This window comes from Myotis lucifugus, unplaced genomic scaffold (assembly GCF_000147115.1).
Source record: "Myotis lucifugus unplaced genomic scaffold, Myoluc2.0 scaffold_43, whole genome shotgun sequence".
In the NCBI taxonomy this organism is placed as follows: Eukaryota; Metazoa; Chordata; class Mammalia; order Chiroptera; family Vespertilionidae; genus Myotis; species Myotis lucifugus.
This window is the reverse complement of record NW_005871091.1, coordinates 772,124-789,273: the sequence shown is the minus strand read 5'-3', so window position 1 is coordinate 789,273 and position 17,150 is coordinate 772,124. Positions and strand designations below refer to the sequence as shown.

Sequence of the window (17,150 nt, the reverse complement as noted above, 5' to 3'; positions counted from 1 at the left end):
AAGAACACAGAAAAAATTTTAAGAGCGTACAGATGTCATGACATTTATTAAAAGGCATGCTACAATGCTATACTTGTTAGGAAAAGAGATTAGAGATATCAAGTAATAGTTGGCAAACATACAAACTGAACGAGAATGGAATACACTGTAGTGTACAGAAGCTTGAATTAACCATGCACGACGCATTTAGAAAATATGTTTTTTTAATATTTTATCATCTCTTTGCATTTATAACATAGTTCACATCAACAATAACAGAATCCTTTTTTCCCAATGCCACAAACTGTGTTACAAATGAAGCTGGTACTGCTGCTTATCAAAATATACAAGATAATTGATGTTTTATATAAAACCACTTTATATGTTACCTTGTTCCCCAAACCCCCCCTTTTTTTTCTTTTTTGGCCTGGCTAAAAAAAATGTTGTTACAAATATTTACAGCATCTTCTTCTGTTAGATGAACATTCTTATAAACTGAAAAAGGGAATCTTATGAACAGACCACGCAAAACACGAGACAACGTCATAGGCTCCTTAGCTGTGCTATTTTTTTTCTTAAGTACAGTACTGAAAATGCCCATCCAACCCTTGTCATCCTAACCCACTCTGCTCACATTTAAACTCCCATTTTCTCTAAGTAATATCAAGTAGTCTATTCACCATCAGGAAATAGAAAGTAAAGGCCGCTCTGCGCTGGGTCTTCTTTCAGAAAGGAGCTTGGGAAACAATGCTTAATAGAAGGAGTTACAACCAGAAGTCAGTCTTTGGTCAGAGCAATGAGGTGACATTTTGATGCAAAACTTTGCTTGGTCAGAGATCTTTACAATTAGTACTTTCTGGATGTGGGATGAATTTGTCAAATACCTGGGTAACAATGGAAAGGGGGGAAAAGGCCAGAATCTGACATCAAAAATAGCTATTTAAATATCTGTTATTACAACTACTACATAGATTCAAAAATTGAAAATAATACAAGAACAAAAATCTGTTTACAGTGCTGAATCAAGCTTGCCATAAGCAGCTTTCAGTTGTGACTAGTATCACCAAGGTCACTGGACCAGACAAATATCCCTGTTCTCTGGAACACATGCCTCAGGTTACAGAAACTAAGATGACTACCACAAAGATCTAGAGCGAGCAGTTCTGTTCCTGAACCTGCACAATGCAATATAATAAATATTATGCAACAAAGGCAAAAGTGTAACTGAGGCTGCATTTACACAGTTACAATTCTTCCCTTGTATGAATAGTCTGCAGGATAACATTCTTTTAAAACTACATAGTACATCCTTCCTGAAAACCAGAATACTGATACTACCTTAGTCTCGAATAGGAAGAAAAGGTCAATTAAGACTACTGAAGAAGGCACATAAACTTTGGTCCCGTTTAGTTTTTCTCCCTCTATAAAACCCCTAAAACTAATATTTTAGTTATTTTCTATTTTTTTTAAACAATTCACAACTAACTGTTGGAATTTGCTCTGAAAAAAGACTGCAAATAGTTAGATAACAACACAGCTCTTTTAAAAGACAGCTGAGTTATATTGTCTTTAAAGGAAAAGTTTTGTGCAATCTAAACTGTATTTCTTTGAGGACAATAGTAGAATATTTTAAGTCTGGCAGTATTCTTGATAACAACAGATCAAGACAAAGGAAAGGCTAAGAAAAAATGCTTTTACGCATAGTCATGCTGTCTTTTTGGTTTTAAAAATAGCAGTACACATTAAGTTTTCAAAGAAATAGGATAATAGTTTGGCAAACTTCAGGTTTTTTAAGTGACTCATTGGGGGTGGAGGGCACATACTTTTGAGCTTGTTATCTTTTGTCCAAAAATATTTAGTGGGAACAGAAGAGAAATTACATGATAATTTACTCAATCCTATATAATAAAAGCCTAATATGCTAAGTGTCCGGTTGTCCGGTCAGCCGTTCAACCAATCAAAGAGTAATATGCTAATGATATGCTAAGGCTGCTCAACCACTCTCTATGATGTGCACTGACCACCAGGGGGCAGACGCTCCTACTGGTAGGTTAGCTTGCTGCTGGGGTCCAGCCAATTGGGACCGAGAGAGATGGGCCAGACACGCCCTGGAGTCCTCCTGCGTCCCTCCCCGGCCCCGATCATGCACCAGTGGAGTCCCTCGGCGTGGCTGTGCCCTCTTGCAATCTGGGACCCCTCAGGGTATGTCAGAGAGCAGGTTTCACCTGATCCCTCATGCCAGGCCGAGGGACCCTACTGGTGCACAAATTTGTGCACCGGGCCTCTAGTGTATATATAAACTTTGCTGCCAAAGGACAGGGAAACTTTGAAATGTTTACATGAAACCGAACAGAGACATTCATTAGCGTTACTTCTAACCAACTGAGGCAGAACCTAGATTACTATTGTAGCCATTGCCCTGCTCCCATAAGGAATTAGGTAAGCAGAAAGGAATACGTCTCTAAAAATGATGATATTTGCATCTTTTGACAAAAAAAAAAATCAGAAATATTATTACTACAAATAAAAGATTACAATATTTAGTCTTAAAGGATTTATGGCATTCTGTAGGAGCTATTGGGTAAAATGCTGATATTCTTAATTGATAAGTTAACAATTTAGTTACTGGATCATTTTTCTATTTGTATTTCACAAAAAACACATTTTACTGCTCTGCAACTTACTTAAATCTCAAAGAAAAACTTTTTGGCATAAATTGCTACTTGTTAAACATGTACTGCTATTTTTTTAAAGTCCTGAATATATATACTTTGTGTAAAAGTGAAGACACTTCCAAAAGTGACATACTCCTTAAAATAAAGTAAATAAGCTTAAAAATAGAATACTATGTCAGCTGAACAGTGAAAACATGACTTAGAAGATATCTAATAAATGCATGCCAAAACAAAAATACAAAGATCTAATTTTTCCACTACCCTGATATTTTAAAATCTTTTTACATAAACTATGCCAACACAAACACTATAGACTTCTAGAAGTCAAACAGCAAATAGCCCAGTATAGATAACATCCATGTGCTACAGCTAATTTTAGACACAAATTGATGGTTTCAAACACACTACTTTAAATAATATCTCATTTTTCCAAATCTTAATTTGATTTTCTTTGTCAATAAATTAAAAGGTATGTAATGTGTATATGTATGTACAACATCAGAAGAGTGTATGTGTGTGTATGTATATATATACACACATATAAACACACATACACAAATCCCTGAAAAGGATTCAAACGTTCTTTCAGATTTAAAGGCCATGCTCTATTTCAAAATTACATTCAACACCCTTATGATCTCCCTTCTGCTACACTTTTGCTACACTTACACGCTGATTATGAGAATCATGACTTTAAACTACACAGAAATTCGTAACTCAAAGCAAATGAAAGAATCCAATTTAACCCGTCACTAAAACTTTAATAGTGCCTGTATGGAGGGAAAAAGGCAGTAAATTTTGGGAGCTGTCTCAAAGACATTTTCCCCTTCCCCTTTACTCAGTGTTTAGCTAAAAATATATCTCATAAGTGAAAAAAATAAAAAATCTGATAAGTGATTATACCTATCTATTCAGCCAATGCTAAATTGATGCACCCAAAAGGTCTCAATTTAGTAGTCTCCTTCCAATTCTACCTACCTTCTATTGCTCAGTGTTGAGTGAATTCTGCTTTTTAACAACCTATAATATCTCCTGTGTCTCCAATTTTTTGTAAAATTTCTTTTGTAGAACTCTTCCTGTGTTCAAATAAATGGCTGGAATATAGCAAAGAGATTGAGATATTCCTCTTAAAGGTGAGATGAGCCACTCTGAGAATCTGAGAAGTGTAAAAGTGGTGGACAAAAATGTCCCTTTTGACAAATCCCGCTTTTAAAAAATCTGATCAAGCATTGAAGGAGTAATTAACAAAAGCTAAGTTTCTCATTAAAAAGAAACAATTTTACATTATACAATCACTGAAGCCACATTAAAATGCACTCTTACATTCAACCAAAAAAGGGAATGGGACTGAGAATGAGAAGGAACCCACTCTGCCATACTCCACATATGTGGGCACTCAGTAATGAAGCTACATTAACGAAGAAAAGCAAGTTCTGTTTGAGTACTGAGAAAAATCAAGTAATCCTGAGACAAAATCTGATGAATGATAAAGATTTGACAAGATCCAAAAACTGAGATTCCATTTCATAGCTCCAAATCAGTATGCCATAACGGCAATGACTACTATTGGTCAAATGTGAAGAGGCCTACAGGTGTACAGTGAATTATTGTCTAAACCATTTATGCTTCCCCACCCCATCTCTGCACCAAAGCACCATAAATTTGGATAAAAATGATCACTTATTGAAAACTACTTAAAATAGCAATGAAAAATCCTTTAAAATCCTTACCAAAACAGGGAAAGAAAAGGGAAACACTCACCAAGCCCACAATATAGCTTTCAAGATACTTAGATAAAACTCTAACCTATTGTATTATAAGCACATAATAAGGCACATAATTAGAAATTAAGTAAATACACAGTAATTCTGAATAAGTATTACAGATTATAGTGGTACAAAAAACCCTTGAGATTAATTTTTTTCTAAAAGAAGACCTTACCAAAAATAACTTTTAAAAATCTGTCAAACCATATGATAGACCTGAATATTTTCCTTAAGACTGTAAACTTTTTTCTGAAAACAATTATAAAAAAGTTGTTTATAAGTAAAATTTTTTTTTAGTTTTCTAAGATCATATTTTATTACTCAGCATATGTATCATTTTAAATTTAAAACATGATTTTTCCAAAGAAAGTTACTGATTTTTCTGACACCTTAATTGATCCTGGTTGGATTCTACTTAATTTCCTTGGGACAGCTGAGATGCTTCATTTCTCCAAATACTCTTAAAAAATTAAAGATATGCAATATTCATAGGAGTGTCTTACCAGTGGGGAAAAAAAAACTAAAAGAAAACATGAAGTTTTCAAATATGCTTCCAACACAAACCAATTTGTTTATGTATAACCATCAATATATGCCAAATAATTGATGTAATTTATACATGAACAAATTCTGAATCATAAAGTTAAAAACTTGGTTGTAAGAAATTGAAATTACTTATATCAAGTAATTTTAAAAGTTGTTATATTTAATTTTTTAAAGTACAAAGGAGTTTAGAAATGTATAAGGCTGATCTGGTCCCAAACTAAAAGAGTCTGTCCTTCTGAAATCCAATTTAATATGGGGAAGTGAATTACTGAAAAAATTTTTTTTCCTGAAGATTATTTTCATAGAAACTAAGATATAAAAGAAAAACACCCCTTTGAGCACATATTGGCAGGGGGGAAAACATTCCTTAATTTTTTGAATATACTTAAAACAGCAAACTCAGAAAAAAATCATTTTTGTAAAAGAGGCAGAATTGGTCTTGAGTTGCTTCAGTCTATGTCTGAACATTTTACTGCTATTATGGTCCAGTCTTAGAAGAAAAATTCACAGAAAGTCAGATTGTAGATTTTGAGAAGGAAACTCTGAGGTGGTGATTTTCTCCAAGGTCATGGTTATGAAGCTCAATGAGGGCCTGGATTGCTTCTTCCACAGATCCCAACTGAATAAGGGCCATTTTGCGATCTTTCCTAAAAATGGGATAAGAAATTTAAAAAGGGTATAGAATTAATTTTGTCTATAAACCTTCTCTCCCACCCTAGAAGACTTCTTGAAATGACCCTAAAATTTGCATACCATATTAAATAAAGTTAATGTGTTTCTTAAAAGCAAGGACTTACTGAAAGAATTTAAAAGCCTTCACTGAACATCCAGCTTCTGTGAAAAGGTTCTTCAGATCATCCATCGTAACGGAAGGTCTGTGAAAACATCAGAGTCAACCAAGTATCTTAGCGCCCTAATTCTCAAATGAAGCAAAGATTAACTTGCAATTGTTAAATCGCCAGAGTACCTCACATTTCATAGAGACTAAAGCCATGCAATGAAGACATGATTTGGAACTGTCCTGAAGATGTTCGAGGTTGACACATACCACATACATGTCCTCAAAAAACAGAATTTTGTCTTAAATCTTTTGCAAACAATGTGGACAGGTACATGAATACCAAGAATATCTTTCTATACAGGGGTGGGCAAACGTAGGTTTACAGTTGTGAGTACTAGCCAGTTAACTGCCACGCGTTCAAAATGGAAACCATCCTTGTGTCTACAGACGCTTATGGCGTACAAAGGGATAGGAAGTTTATTCTTGTTTTATTATTTATTAACTATTGTATTATTTATTTGTATTAGAACTATAAACCTACTTTTGCCCACCCCTGTATTTATTCTTTCAAAGGAATTAGTACTCATACCACAGACTTCAGTAATTAACTCTAGTACTTCCAAAGCTAGTTCTAACTTATCCACTGTAGTCCACTGTAGTCCAGAGTTCTGCACTTTAGTTTTGTTTTTTTAATTCACACCCAAGGACATGCTTAGGAGGGGGGGGGGGGAGGAGAGAGAGAGAGAGACAGAGAGAGAGAGAGAGAGAGAGAGAGAGAGAGAGAGAGAGAGAGATGGGTTGCCAAATGGGGATCAAACCTGCACCCCAGAGGTGCCCTGGCTGGAAATCGAACTGGCAACCTTTCAGTGCACCAGACAACACTCAACCGAGTCACTCCGCTGGCCAGCGTTCTACATTTTAAACTGCTTTCAGGATAATTATGAATATGTGTTAATAGCCAGGCTCCAGGATGGCCCCCAATTACTCTTGCTTCCTGGAATTCACGCCCTCAAATATACCCTTGCCACACTGAATAGGGATGTCCTCTGTAACCTTTAAAGGTACTATAGAAATTACACATGTAACTGCAGTTCCCACCTCACCTTCTGTTGAATCATTAGCTTTAGAGGAAACCAGCTGCTATTTCATGAGGACACTACAGCCGCCACATGGAGAGGTCCTTGTGACAAGCAACTGAGGGTCTCCTGTCAATAACTAGGCACATGCCGAAACCGGTTTGGCTCAGTGGATGGAGCGTCGGCCTGCGGACTGAGGGGTCCCAGGTTCGATTCCGGTCAAGGGCATGTACCTGGGTTGCGGGCACGTCCCCAGTGGGGGATGTGCAGGAGGCAGCTGATCGATGTTTCTCTCTCATCGATGTTTCTAGCTCTCTATCTCTCTCCCTTCCTCTCTGTGGAAAATCAATAAAATATATTTAAAAAAAAAATAACTAGGCACATGAATGAGCCACTTTGGAAGTCAGTCCTCTAGCCCCAGTTCAATCTTCAGATGCAACCTTATGATAGACTCTCAGCCAAAACAATCCAGCTAAGCAACTTGTGGATTCTTGACTCACAGCTACAGTATGAGATAATGAACGTTAATTACTGTGTTCCGTTTTGGGGTGATCTGTTATGAAGCAGATGACTAATACAGTGAGTGGCCAACTGACTAAAAGTAGACTCACTTCACAACTGCCAGCAAGGCCGGTATAGCAGAAAAATAACTGGCTCTGCAGGGAGACAGATCTGTCTTCCCATTCTATTTCTCATTCACTTGGTATATCACTTGAAGTAAGTTACTTAACCTGAGCCTCTCAGTTTCATTGATAAAATGAAACTCATGACCTTATCTCAAAGGTTATTACGGATAAATTGATAGAGACAAAAAGTAGAATACAGTAGCCCCCTCTTACCCACAGTTTCACTTTCTACAGTTTCAGCTACCAGCAGTTTAAAAACATTAAATGGAAAATTCCAGAAATAAACAATTCATAAGTTTTAAATTGGGTGCCATTCTGAGTGGTGTGATGAAATCTGCCATCCTGCTCCACTGTGCCTAAGACATGAATCGTCCCTTTGTCCAGTGTTTCCAAAGAGTATACGGTACATGCCTGTTAGTCACTAGTACCCCTCTTGGTGTTCAGATCGCCGATCACAGTATTCCAGTGCTTGTGTTCAAGTCACCCTTGTTTTACTTATTAATGGTGCCAAAGTGCAAAAGCAGTGATGCTGGCAATTCAGATATGCCAAAGAGAAGCCATAAAGTGCTTCTTGTAAGGGAAAAGGTGAAAGTTCTTGACTTAGTAAGAGAGACTACATTCACATAACTTTTATTACAGTAGTTACTTGAGACCAGCTTGAAGGTAACGGGACAGGAGCGTGCCTCAGTATCTAAATATGTTGCCACTCTACAGACTTTATAGTGATGAGCTGCTAAATTTCTAGATCCACAAATCTAGTTGTTTTTTTTTTTTTCTTAAGTTGCTCCTCTAGTTTCCAAGCGGGCCTAAGGTTAGAGCCCTGCCCAATTCAGATTCAAGGTTTCTCTCACTAGGCTAACTGGAGACTAGCTTGGAGCCTGAGTATTCAATACTATTTTGAGTAATTATTTTCTATTCTTATTCATCTCCTTTTCTCATTCTTAATAACAATCCAAAATCTCACCATTCTTCATTCCCTGAGTCTTTAAATTTCCACACACATGCACACATACAACCATTTCCCACAGCTTTTACCTCTCTTTCCAAAGCTTATCCCCCTTCATGTATTTGATTAAATTATACAAAACTGCCATCTTTGTTGGTTAAGGAATTCAAGAATTAGAACAGGAGTTGCTACCATTAAAACAAACAAACAAAACAGGGTTTTTTTGTTGTTTTTTAAATCAGGATATGATTTCAGAGCACAAGGGAGAGGGAGAGAGAGAAACATCAATGATGAGAGAGAATCATTGATTGGCTGGCTGCCTCCTGCACGTCCCCTACACTGGAGATCGAGTTGGCAACCCGAACATGTGCCCTGATCAGGAATCAAACCATCATCTCCTGGTTCATAGGTCAATGCTCAACCACTGAGCCACCAAGGCCGGGCTCAGATGTTTTCTATACAGGGCCACATAGTAAATACCTTAGGTTTTGATGACCATACAGTCTCTGTTGCAACACTCCACCTCTGATGTTATAGCTCAAAAAGCAGCCATAGATAGTATATAAATGAGCAAGTGTGGTTGTGCTCCATGAAACATTATTTATGGAATGGGAAATTTAAATTTTATATAATTTTCTCAAATCACAAATTATTTCCCTTTTGCCCCTCCTCCCCAACCCACCCGCAATTTGAAAATATAAAAGTCAGTCTTAGCTCATGGGCCATACCAAAACAGATGGTTTTGGACCATGGGTAGTCTATTAATCCCAGACTTAGAAGACAACTAAAGAACAAGTCTGGCTCTAGCTGGTTTGGCTTAGTGGATAGAGTGTTGGCCTGTGGACTGAAGTGTTCCGGTTTGATTCTGGTCAGGGACACATGCCTGGGTTGCAGGTCGATCCCCACTAGGAGGCATGCAGGAGGCAGCAAATCAATGATTCTCTCTCATCATTGATGTTTCTTTCTTTCTCTCTCTCTCCCTTCCACTCTGAAATCAATAAAAATATATACATATTTTTTAAAAAAAAGAACAAGTCTGCTACAACGCCAGTTAATAGAGTGATCACACACAAAAATAATAATTAACATATTAGTTAAAATTAATCATTATATATGGCTTTGCAGCTTATAGATTAAAAAATTAAAAATTCTTCAAATTCTTAAATACATAAATTATTTGCCCTGGGTGGGAGGTTCAGTTGGTTGGGATTCAATTCCCAGTCAAGGCACATACCTAAGTTTTGCGTTCTAACCCCTCAGTACACATACTAGAGCAACTGATCAATGTCTCTCTGATTTTCTGTCTGTCTGTCTGTCTCTCTTTCCTGTCTCTAAACATACCCATGGAAGGATTTAAAAAAAAACACAAAAAAACATAAATTATTTGACTTTGCTCTGTTGGTTACTTAAGTCTTTATATCTATGCAAAGGAATGAACAAATATGTGCCAATGGAATATTTCTGCATAAACTTATTTTTATGCCCTTTTATAACTGAAAGGTAACTAGTTGCTAATTTTCTACTTGTAAGAAATTTTTTAAAATACTGCTATCCTTACTTTTGCAGTGTACGACTGAAGATATAACCTTCTTAAGACATAATAATAAATTAATCCTCTCACAAGAAATTAGTCAGTAGGACAATTGCTACACTAGAATAATTTGAGTTGGTTTTTTTAAAAAATATATTTTTATTGATTTCAGAGAGGAAGGGGAAGAGAGAGAGAAAGAGAGAAAGAGAGAGAGAGAGAGAGAGAAACATCAATGATGAGAGAATCATTGATCGGCTGCCTCCTGCACACCCCCCCACTGGGGACTGAGTTCGCAACCTGGGCATGTGCCCATGACTGGAACTGAACCTGATACCCTTCAGTCCCCAGGCCGACGCTCTATCTACTGAGCCAAACCAGCTAGGGCTAATTTCAGAGTTTTTACCTCCCCTAAAACATATTGTTTATAATAATAATTATATTAATTATTAACCAACAGTAGGATAATAACTAATTAGGTACATACGGGATGTTGGAAAGATGCAGAGTGGCTGACGGTGGAAAAATATTCTGGAAGTTTTTAGAGCCAGGCTTTTTAAAGCGATGCAAAGGACTATTACTAAAATCCTTAGTCAGACCTTGGTCTTCTTGTCCCTCCCGAGGAAGCTGAACTGCCTGATGTTTGGACAGTGTAGCACGGAGCACTTTTCCATAAAGTCTCTGACCATTCAGATGGTTCATTGCTGATGCATAGGAAGAAAATAAGGAAAGTTTGGGTATTAAGATAGAGCCTCTATAAAATTTGTCTAAATTATCATAAAATCTTTTTATTTAGTCATTTAAAATTATATTGTCAGTTTGTGGGTTAAAATGGTTTTAAATTTTAAAACTCTTACATATAGAAATGTGTTAGATAATTTATTTTACAATAACAAAAGAAGCAGTCAAACAAAAATCAACTCTCTTCCTAGGAAGTTCCAGAGTGCCTGGAACATAACAAGTGTTCAGGAAACGGTTACTGAATAAATTAGTTTAATCTCAAGCAAAGTATTTTCTACAAAAGTTCCAAGTAGTTACATTTTAAATAGCCACTATAACAATAAACAGAGAGGCCATAGAATGACACTGTCGTGTGCCATCATTACGAAGTTTGCCCAAACTTTTATGCCATGCAACAGTTCTAGAAAAGTTAATTTGGAACAAAAACAAATAAATAATAAAATAATAAAATTAAACAAAGCAAGTGATGTTTAATAGTTTAAACTTAGAGAAAAACCCTAGAGTCAAAGTTCTAAATAGCAACAAGTAGAAAACGAACTTCAAAGAGTAATAAATATTTTTAATCTTTATAAAACATAAGCAGATACAAATAATGAAGATACTACAACAAAGAAATACTTTTTGGTAAAGTATATTCCTACTAGCTGTAAGTTTGCTTATTTTATAGAAAAATTCACATAAAAAGGGGGAGGTCACCACTGTTATTACTATTAATCATCAGTACCTAGCTGAGCTTGATTTGCATCTGCCATCTGAACCAAAGCATTTTCTTTCTTATTAAACATAATCTTCACTCGATGTACATCACCATATACTCCTAATTAAAAAGACAAAACAAAACAATTTTTAATGTCTGTGTAGTATTTACAAATACATTTAAAGAAGTTTTCTTTTCCCTTATTATACAGGGTGGGGTAAAAGTAGGTTCACAATTGTGAGTACATGAAACACAGTTTATTATTGTATTATTATTTATTAACTAGAGGCCCAGTGCACGAATTCATGCATGGGTGGGGTCTGGCTGGCCCACCCTCATGGGGGCCCATCGGGTCAGGCTGGCCGGGGGGAGGGCACAAGGGAGGTTGGCTGGTCGGCCCGCCCCTGATCAGGGTGAGGGGGGCCAATCGGGGGCAGGGCAGGCCAGGGGGAGGGGCTGCGGGCAGTTGGCAGGCCGGCCCCACTCCCTGGCCAAACTCCCAGTTGAGGGGACAATTTGCACATTAGCCTTTTATTATATAGGATTATTGTATTATTTTTCATATGAACAACTATAAACCTACTTTTGCCCAACCCTGTATATATTCCCTGAGCTATTTCATACACATGCTCCCAAATTTGTATCCCTTCTATGTTCCGGATCTCCCCTTTCCTCTTCCTACTTCAGTGTTCACAAACTCTGTTCATAGTTATTACCATCATCCAAATACTTACTCTAGTCAGACACTTGGGATTCAGCTTTTGATTTCCTTTTCTTAAATTTTTTTAAATATATTTTTATTGATTTCAGAGAGGAAGGGAGAGGGAGAGAGATAGAAACATCAATGATGAGAGAGAATCATTGATTGGCTGCCTCTTGCATGCCCCACACTGGGGATCAAGCTCACAACCCGGGCCTGTGCCCTGACCAGGAATTGAACCGTGGTCTCCCGGTTTATAGGTCAATGCTCAACCACTGTACCACGCCGGCCAGGCCTTTTCTTAAATTCTTACATTCAATCCATCACCAGCACTGATTGGTTTTATGGTCTAAATATCTCTCACATTTGCCTACTTCCTCCCATCCTCATTACCATCAAAGCTATCATCACAACAGCCTCCTAATTGATCTTTTACATCCAAGTTTTCTACATTGGTGTTTCCCATAATGGGTCCTACATCCCAAAGAACAGGCAAAATGATTCATTGGGGTGTGGAAGGAAAATAAACTTTTTTAAACACTGGTTTGTTTATATATAAAACCAGTATGAAACACTACATTTTACTAATTTTTAACATATATATAAAATTATAGGCAGAAGTTTCTGTAATATAAAGGACATTCTCTCCTTTTTGTCATTCAGCATATTAAAATATACTGCAGTTTATGTGCTAATAGGTATCACCAATGTTACAAAAATAAGACCCTTAAGTAGTTGCATCATTACCATACTTTGTAATGTGATGAAAACGACTATGGAAATTTTCAAGGCACACAAAGGAGTGCTGATTATCTTGTGGGCAAGCACCTAAGAGCAACTGAACTTAGAGATGAGTGGTACTTTTAAAGTTTAAAACAAAAAGATTATTCCAATTTTCTGTTCTTTTCAGAAATGACAAGTGGCTGAAATAGCTATTACTTTTTAAAAAACAATCCCCCACACACAATTTGTTCTTCAAGCTGAGGGTGATATTTTTTTAAATGAGTGAGAAATTAACTACTTTTAGAAAGAAATGTGCTTGGACTATTAAAGAGATATAAAAACGTATCATTAATACATGATTTCATTACTGAAAACAGAAATGTGTCATCAATAAAAACTTTTACTGCAAATGAGCATGGAAGATCTCCGTGGGATGATCAAAATGTTCTAAAACTGGGCTTTGATAATAATGACTGCACAATTCCGTACTGTTGTGTACCTATAAATGACACCCCAAAAACACAGCTTAAAACACCTATTATCCACTCAAAAAATTTACAACAATTTTTTATTGTATTAAAAATTCTTCTAAATGGAAGTGAGTTTTAACTCCATTTGTTAAAAATATTCTCATGCAATAGTTTCAAGATCAACTAATTTAACAAGAGGAAAAATTGAATTTTTCAAAGTACAACAAAAATTAGTGAATTAAACTGAAAAATCAGTATCATAATTAGGTGTAGCAACAATGAAACACTTCCATTTATACCACATATATTTATGAGGTTTCTTTTTCAGTTTGACAACCATTAAGATCAAGTACTAAAATAAAGTGAATTTAGAATCAGACCTTAGGATATTGAATGAAAATAAAAAAGATTTCTGAAAATAATGAAGCATATTATATCATATTTCTCACTAAATGTTAATGAAAAAGTTTTTATGAAAAAGTTTCACCATTAATAAAAATCTTTAAGATATTAAATACTGCTTATGTAATTGCTCATATATTTGTACATATTACACTATATATAATGATTACAGTGAATATGGATGAAGTGTATGAATAATGAGTCATATATAAATTAGGAGTATGTGCTAAATTTTTTTTAAAATATATTTTTATTGATTTCAGAGAGGAAGGGAGAGGGAGAGAGAGATAAAACATCAATGATGAGAATCATTAATCAGCTCCTCCTGCATGGCCCCCACTGGGGACTGAGCCTGCAAGCCAGGCACGTGCCCTTGACCGGAATCAAACCCGAAACCCTTCAGTCCTCAGGCCTCAGGCCGACACTCTATCAGGGGTAGGCAAACTTTTTGACTCGAGGGCCACAATGGGTTCTTAAACTGGACCGGAGGGCCGGAACAAAAGCATGGATGGAGTGTTTGTGTGAACTAATATAAATTCAAAGTAAACATCATTACATAAAAGGGTACGGTCTTTTTTTTCTTTAGTTTTATTCATTTCAAACGGGCCGGATCTGGCCCGTGGGCCGTAGTTTGCCCATGGCTGCTCTATCCACTGAGCCAAACTGGCTAGGGCTGTGCTAGATTTTTTTAACTGAGAAAATCACTATTGGAAAGTTTGGAAATTGGTAAAACCTGAAGCTCATAATTCCTCTCTCCTGCTTAAAACTATTCAATGGTTTCCCATGGTTCTTAGGTTAAAACCAAGCTCCATAATTTAGCTTACAAGCTCTTCATGATGTGTCCCACCCACGTGTACAGCTTCAACATGTCTGTCCCTTATACTCTCCATTGGACTTCCTTCACTTCCCTGCTCCAGAAGCTCTCTCACTGCTAATGCCTGTGAAAGGATATTTGCCCTCCTTTTTCTGCCTGGTTAATGCTTATGATTTTTCACAAGTCAGTTTTAACTATAATTTCTCTTGGCATACCATCTCTGATTCCCTCAGCTAGGTTAGGACTCCCAGCTATACAGTCCCTTTTTAAATAAAATTTTATTGTAATTACTTACTAATACTCTATCTTCAGTGTCAAACACACTACTTGGCACATAGAGACAGTCAATAAATATTACTGAATGGTGAAATGTATTCAATCCATATCATAGATAATACTAAAAATAGAAAAAAAAGAAACTTACCAAATAGGATAAACAGCCCATGTGGTGTGATAAGCTGAAAGGATAATACAAAATACAGGTGTCTGACTAATATACGTAAAACTTTAAAATAAGTTTACTTGTAATAATAACAGTTGACTTTGTTTAAAGCATTTATTTTATATACTTCCTCTATATATACTAGTGATGAATTTTAATAAATATTCTTAAAATAAACTTAAAATTTATTTGAATACAACTCTAGATCAGAAGCGACTACAGACCTCTTCTGAAAGACTATGTTACAATGCTTTCCAACTCACATCAGGATTGAGATTGGTGACAAGCAGAACAGAATTTCCTGGTATACCACCAGCCCCAGGAATGGACATCCTTCCAGTGACAGCAGAGGAGGTGAGTGCGAGAGGACCAAGAGCTCCAGGAACACCTGGGACTGACAGACCTTTTTAAAACATCAAAAGCATTTCATATTTTAGTTATCTGAAGATTACAACACTTGATAAATAAATAAAGACAAAAGCAAAATAAATAAAGAAGAAAATGTGTCAGGGCGTGTGCAGGAGGTAACCTATCAATGTTTCTCTCCCTCTCCCTCCCCTTTGACACCCTCCTCCGCCCATTCCCTTCCACTCTACCAAAAATATAGGACATCAGAAAAAATCATTTCAAACTGAACTTTGAAAAAAATCACCTGTAGCTTGAGGAAATCCAATGGCTGGGGCAAATCCAGCAGCCCCTGCATATGGTGAGGAAATTATACCTGGTGCACCTAATGGAAAAGAGAAGCTAAAATAAATATATTACCTTCTATAAATATGGTTATCAAAGCAATATAAAATGGCTATATAAGGGCATATTATTGATAAAGAATTCTGTTGTAAAGTAAAAATTTATTCAATAGGTGATCGCTAATGTAGAGTCTCTGCCACTTCCAGAGGTGAACCCCTTTCAACTGAGTTCAGGGTGTAGAGTACAGCTTAGCTGTTATTTAGTTTTGAGTTATTAGTTTGTTATTTAGGTTGAAATTCTTGCCCTTATTTAAAGGATTGTTTCTATGTAAAAGTCAATAAAAACTTATTGGGTTGTATACCTATGGGGTACTGAATTGATAAAAAGGAAATATAAAATACAAATCCTTGCCTCTGAGAGGTTTACAAACTAAACATTTAATTTGAGGAGATTCATATGCTGAGGATCTAGTGGTTTAAATACAAATGCATTACAAGTGGTCTAAGAAGAAAGGATCACAGAGGATTCACTGTGATTTTTTGGAGAAGGTTTCTCAGGAGGTAAAACTTGAGCTAGGCATTATGCATTGAAAAGCACAGTGTTTAGTGTGCACTAGATGCTAAACAAATGCTGGTACCTTTCCTTTCAGAAACCTGGTGACTATGCACCATCAACAAAAACAGGACTTAGTTCCAATGGAGGAGTCAGTATTAATAGGAAAACAATTTGGTTTTGGACATGTCAAGGTGGAGGTAAAAACCTTCAAATGGTAATGTCCCACAGTGGAAACGAGGGGGCAAACTCAGAATAACAATAAACAGAGATTTATAAATCATCTATGTAGAAATAAATGAAGCCGAATGAATGAGAGTCCCACTGAAAAGGGCACACGACAAAAAAACTAAGAGAGCTAAAAACAAAACCTGGGAATATCGATTGGTACACTTCAATAGCAGAGGAAAGAAGAGGGACATTCTAAAAGAGAAAAAAAAAACACCAGCCTTCGAACTAGGAAAAAAAGTGAATTCTAGTTCTTCGGGATCTAGAGAATCAAAGTTATTTTGGAGAAGGGGTTCAACAGAGGTTAAAAAGAATGAGAAATGTGAAAGATAAAGAACAGTTTTAGAGCAGCAGTGAAAAGTTAGATTGTGAGAGCCAAAGGGAGGGTTTTGTTTTTTAATAATAGGGTGATGAATATATTTATAGAAGAATATAGGCTGTATTTTCCAGAAGAGTTAAAAGCTTATGTAAGTTTATTCTCTTCATGAAAGAGATTTAACAGAATTAGTTGAATATATAGCTGTGATTTATTAAAATAATTCAAGAAAATATAGTTATTGAGACTTCAGAGGTAGAGCTAGCAGAGAGAACTGAAAACACAAAATAAATGACAGAATAACTGATGTAATTAGAAGGGAAGCATATTTATTGAAAGCATATTATGAGCCAAGCCTAAGGAAGCACTGAACAAAGCAGACAAGAATCTCTGTCCTTGCTAAACTTGCATTCCAGTCAACGGAAGATCATAGGTAAAATGATTCATCTTTA

The 17,150-nt window shown here is 36.2% G+C and overlaps 1 protein-coding gene across 11 annotated transcripts in view; it reads right to left on the bottom strand.

The window, feature by feature from the left end:
- Positions 1-3,394: 3,394 nt before the first annotated feature.
- The window catches only part of PTBP3 (polypyrimidine tract binding protein 3), a 75,394-nt gene continuing 61,638 nt past the window's right edge, over positions 3,395-17,150 (bottom strand). For all 11 annotated transcript variants that reach the window (XM_006088022.3, XM_006088019.3, XM_023753270.1 and 8 more), the window contains 7 exons: positions 15,565-15,642; positions 15,176-15,315; positions 14,895-14,928; positions 11,389-11,481; positions 10,411-10,627; positions 5,764-5,841; positions 3,395-5,613 (listed from right to left, as the gene is read on the bottom strand). In XM_006088022.3, coding sequence (XP_006088084.1) covers positions 5,481-5,613; positions 5,764-5,841; positions 10,411-10,627; positions 11,389-11,481; positions 14,895-14,928; positions 15,176-15,315; positions 15,565-15,642 — 773 coding nt within the window. In that variant the 3' untranslated portion in view covers positions 3,395-5,480. The remainder of the gene's footprint in view (positions 5,614-5,763; positions 5,842-10,410; positions 10,628-11,388; positions 11,482-14,894; positions 14,929-15,175; positions 15,316-15,564; positions 15,643-17,150) is intronic.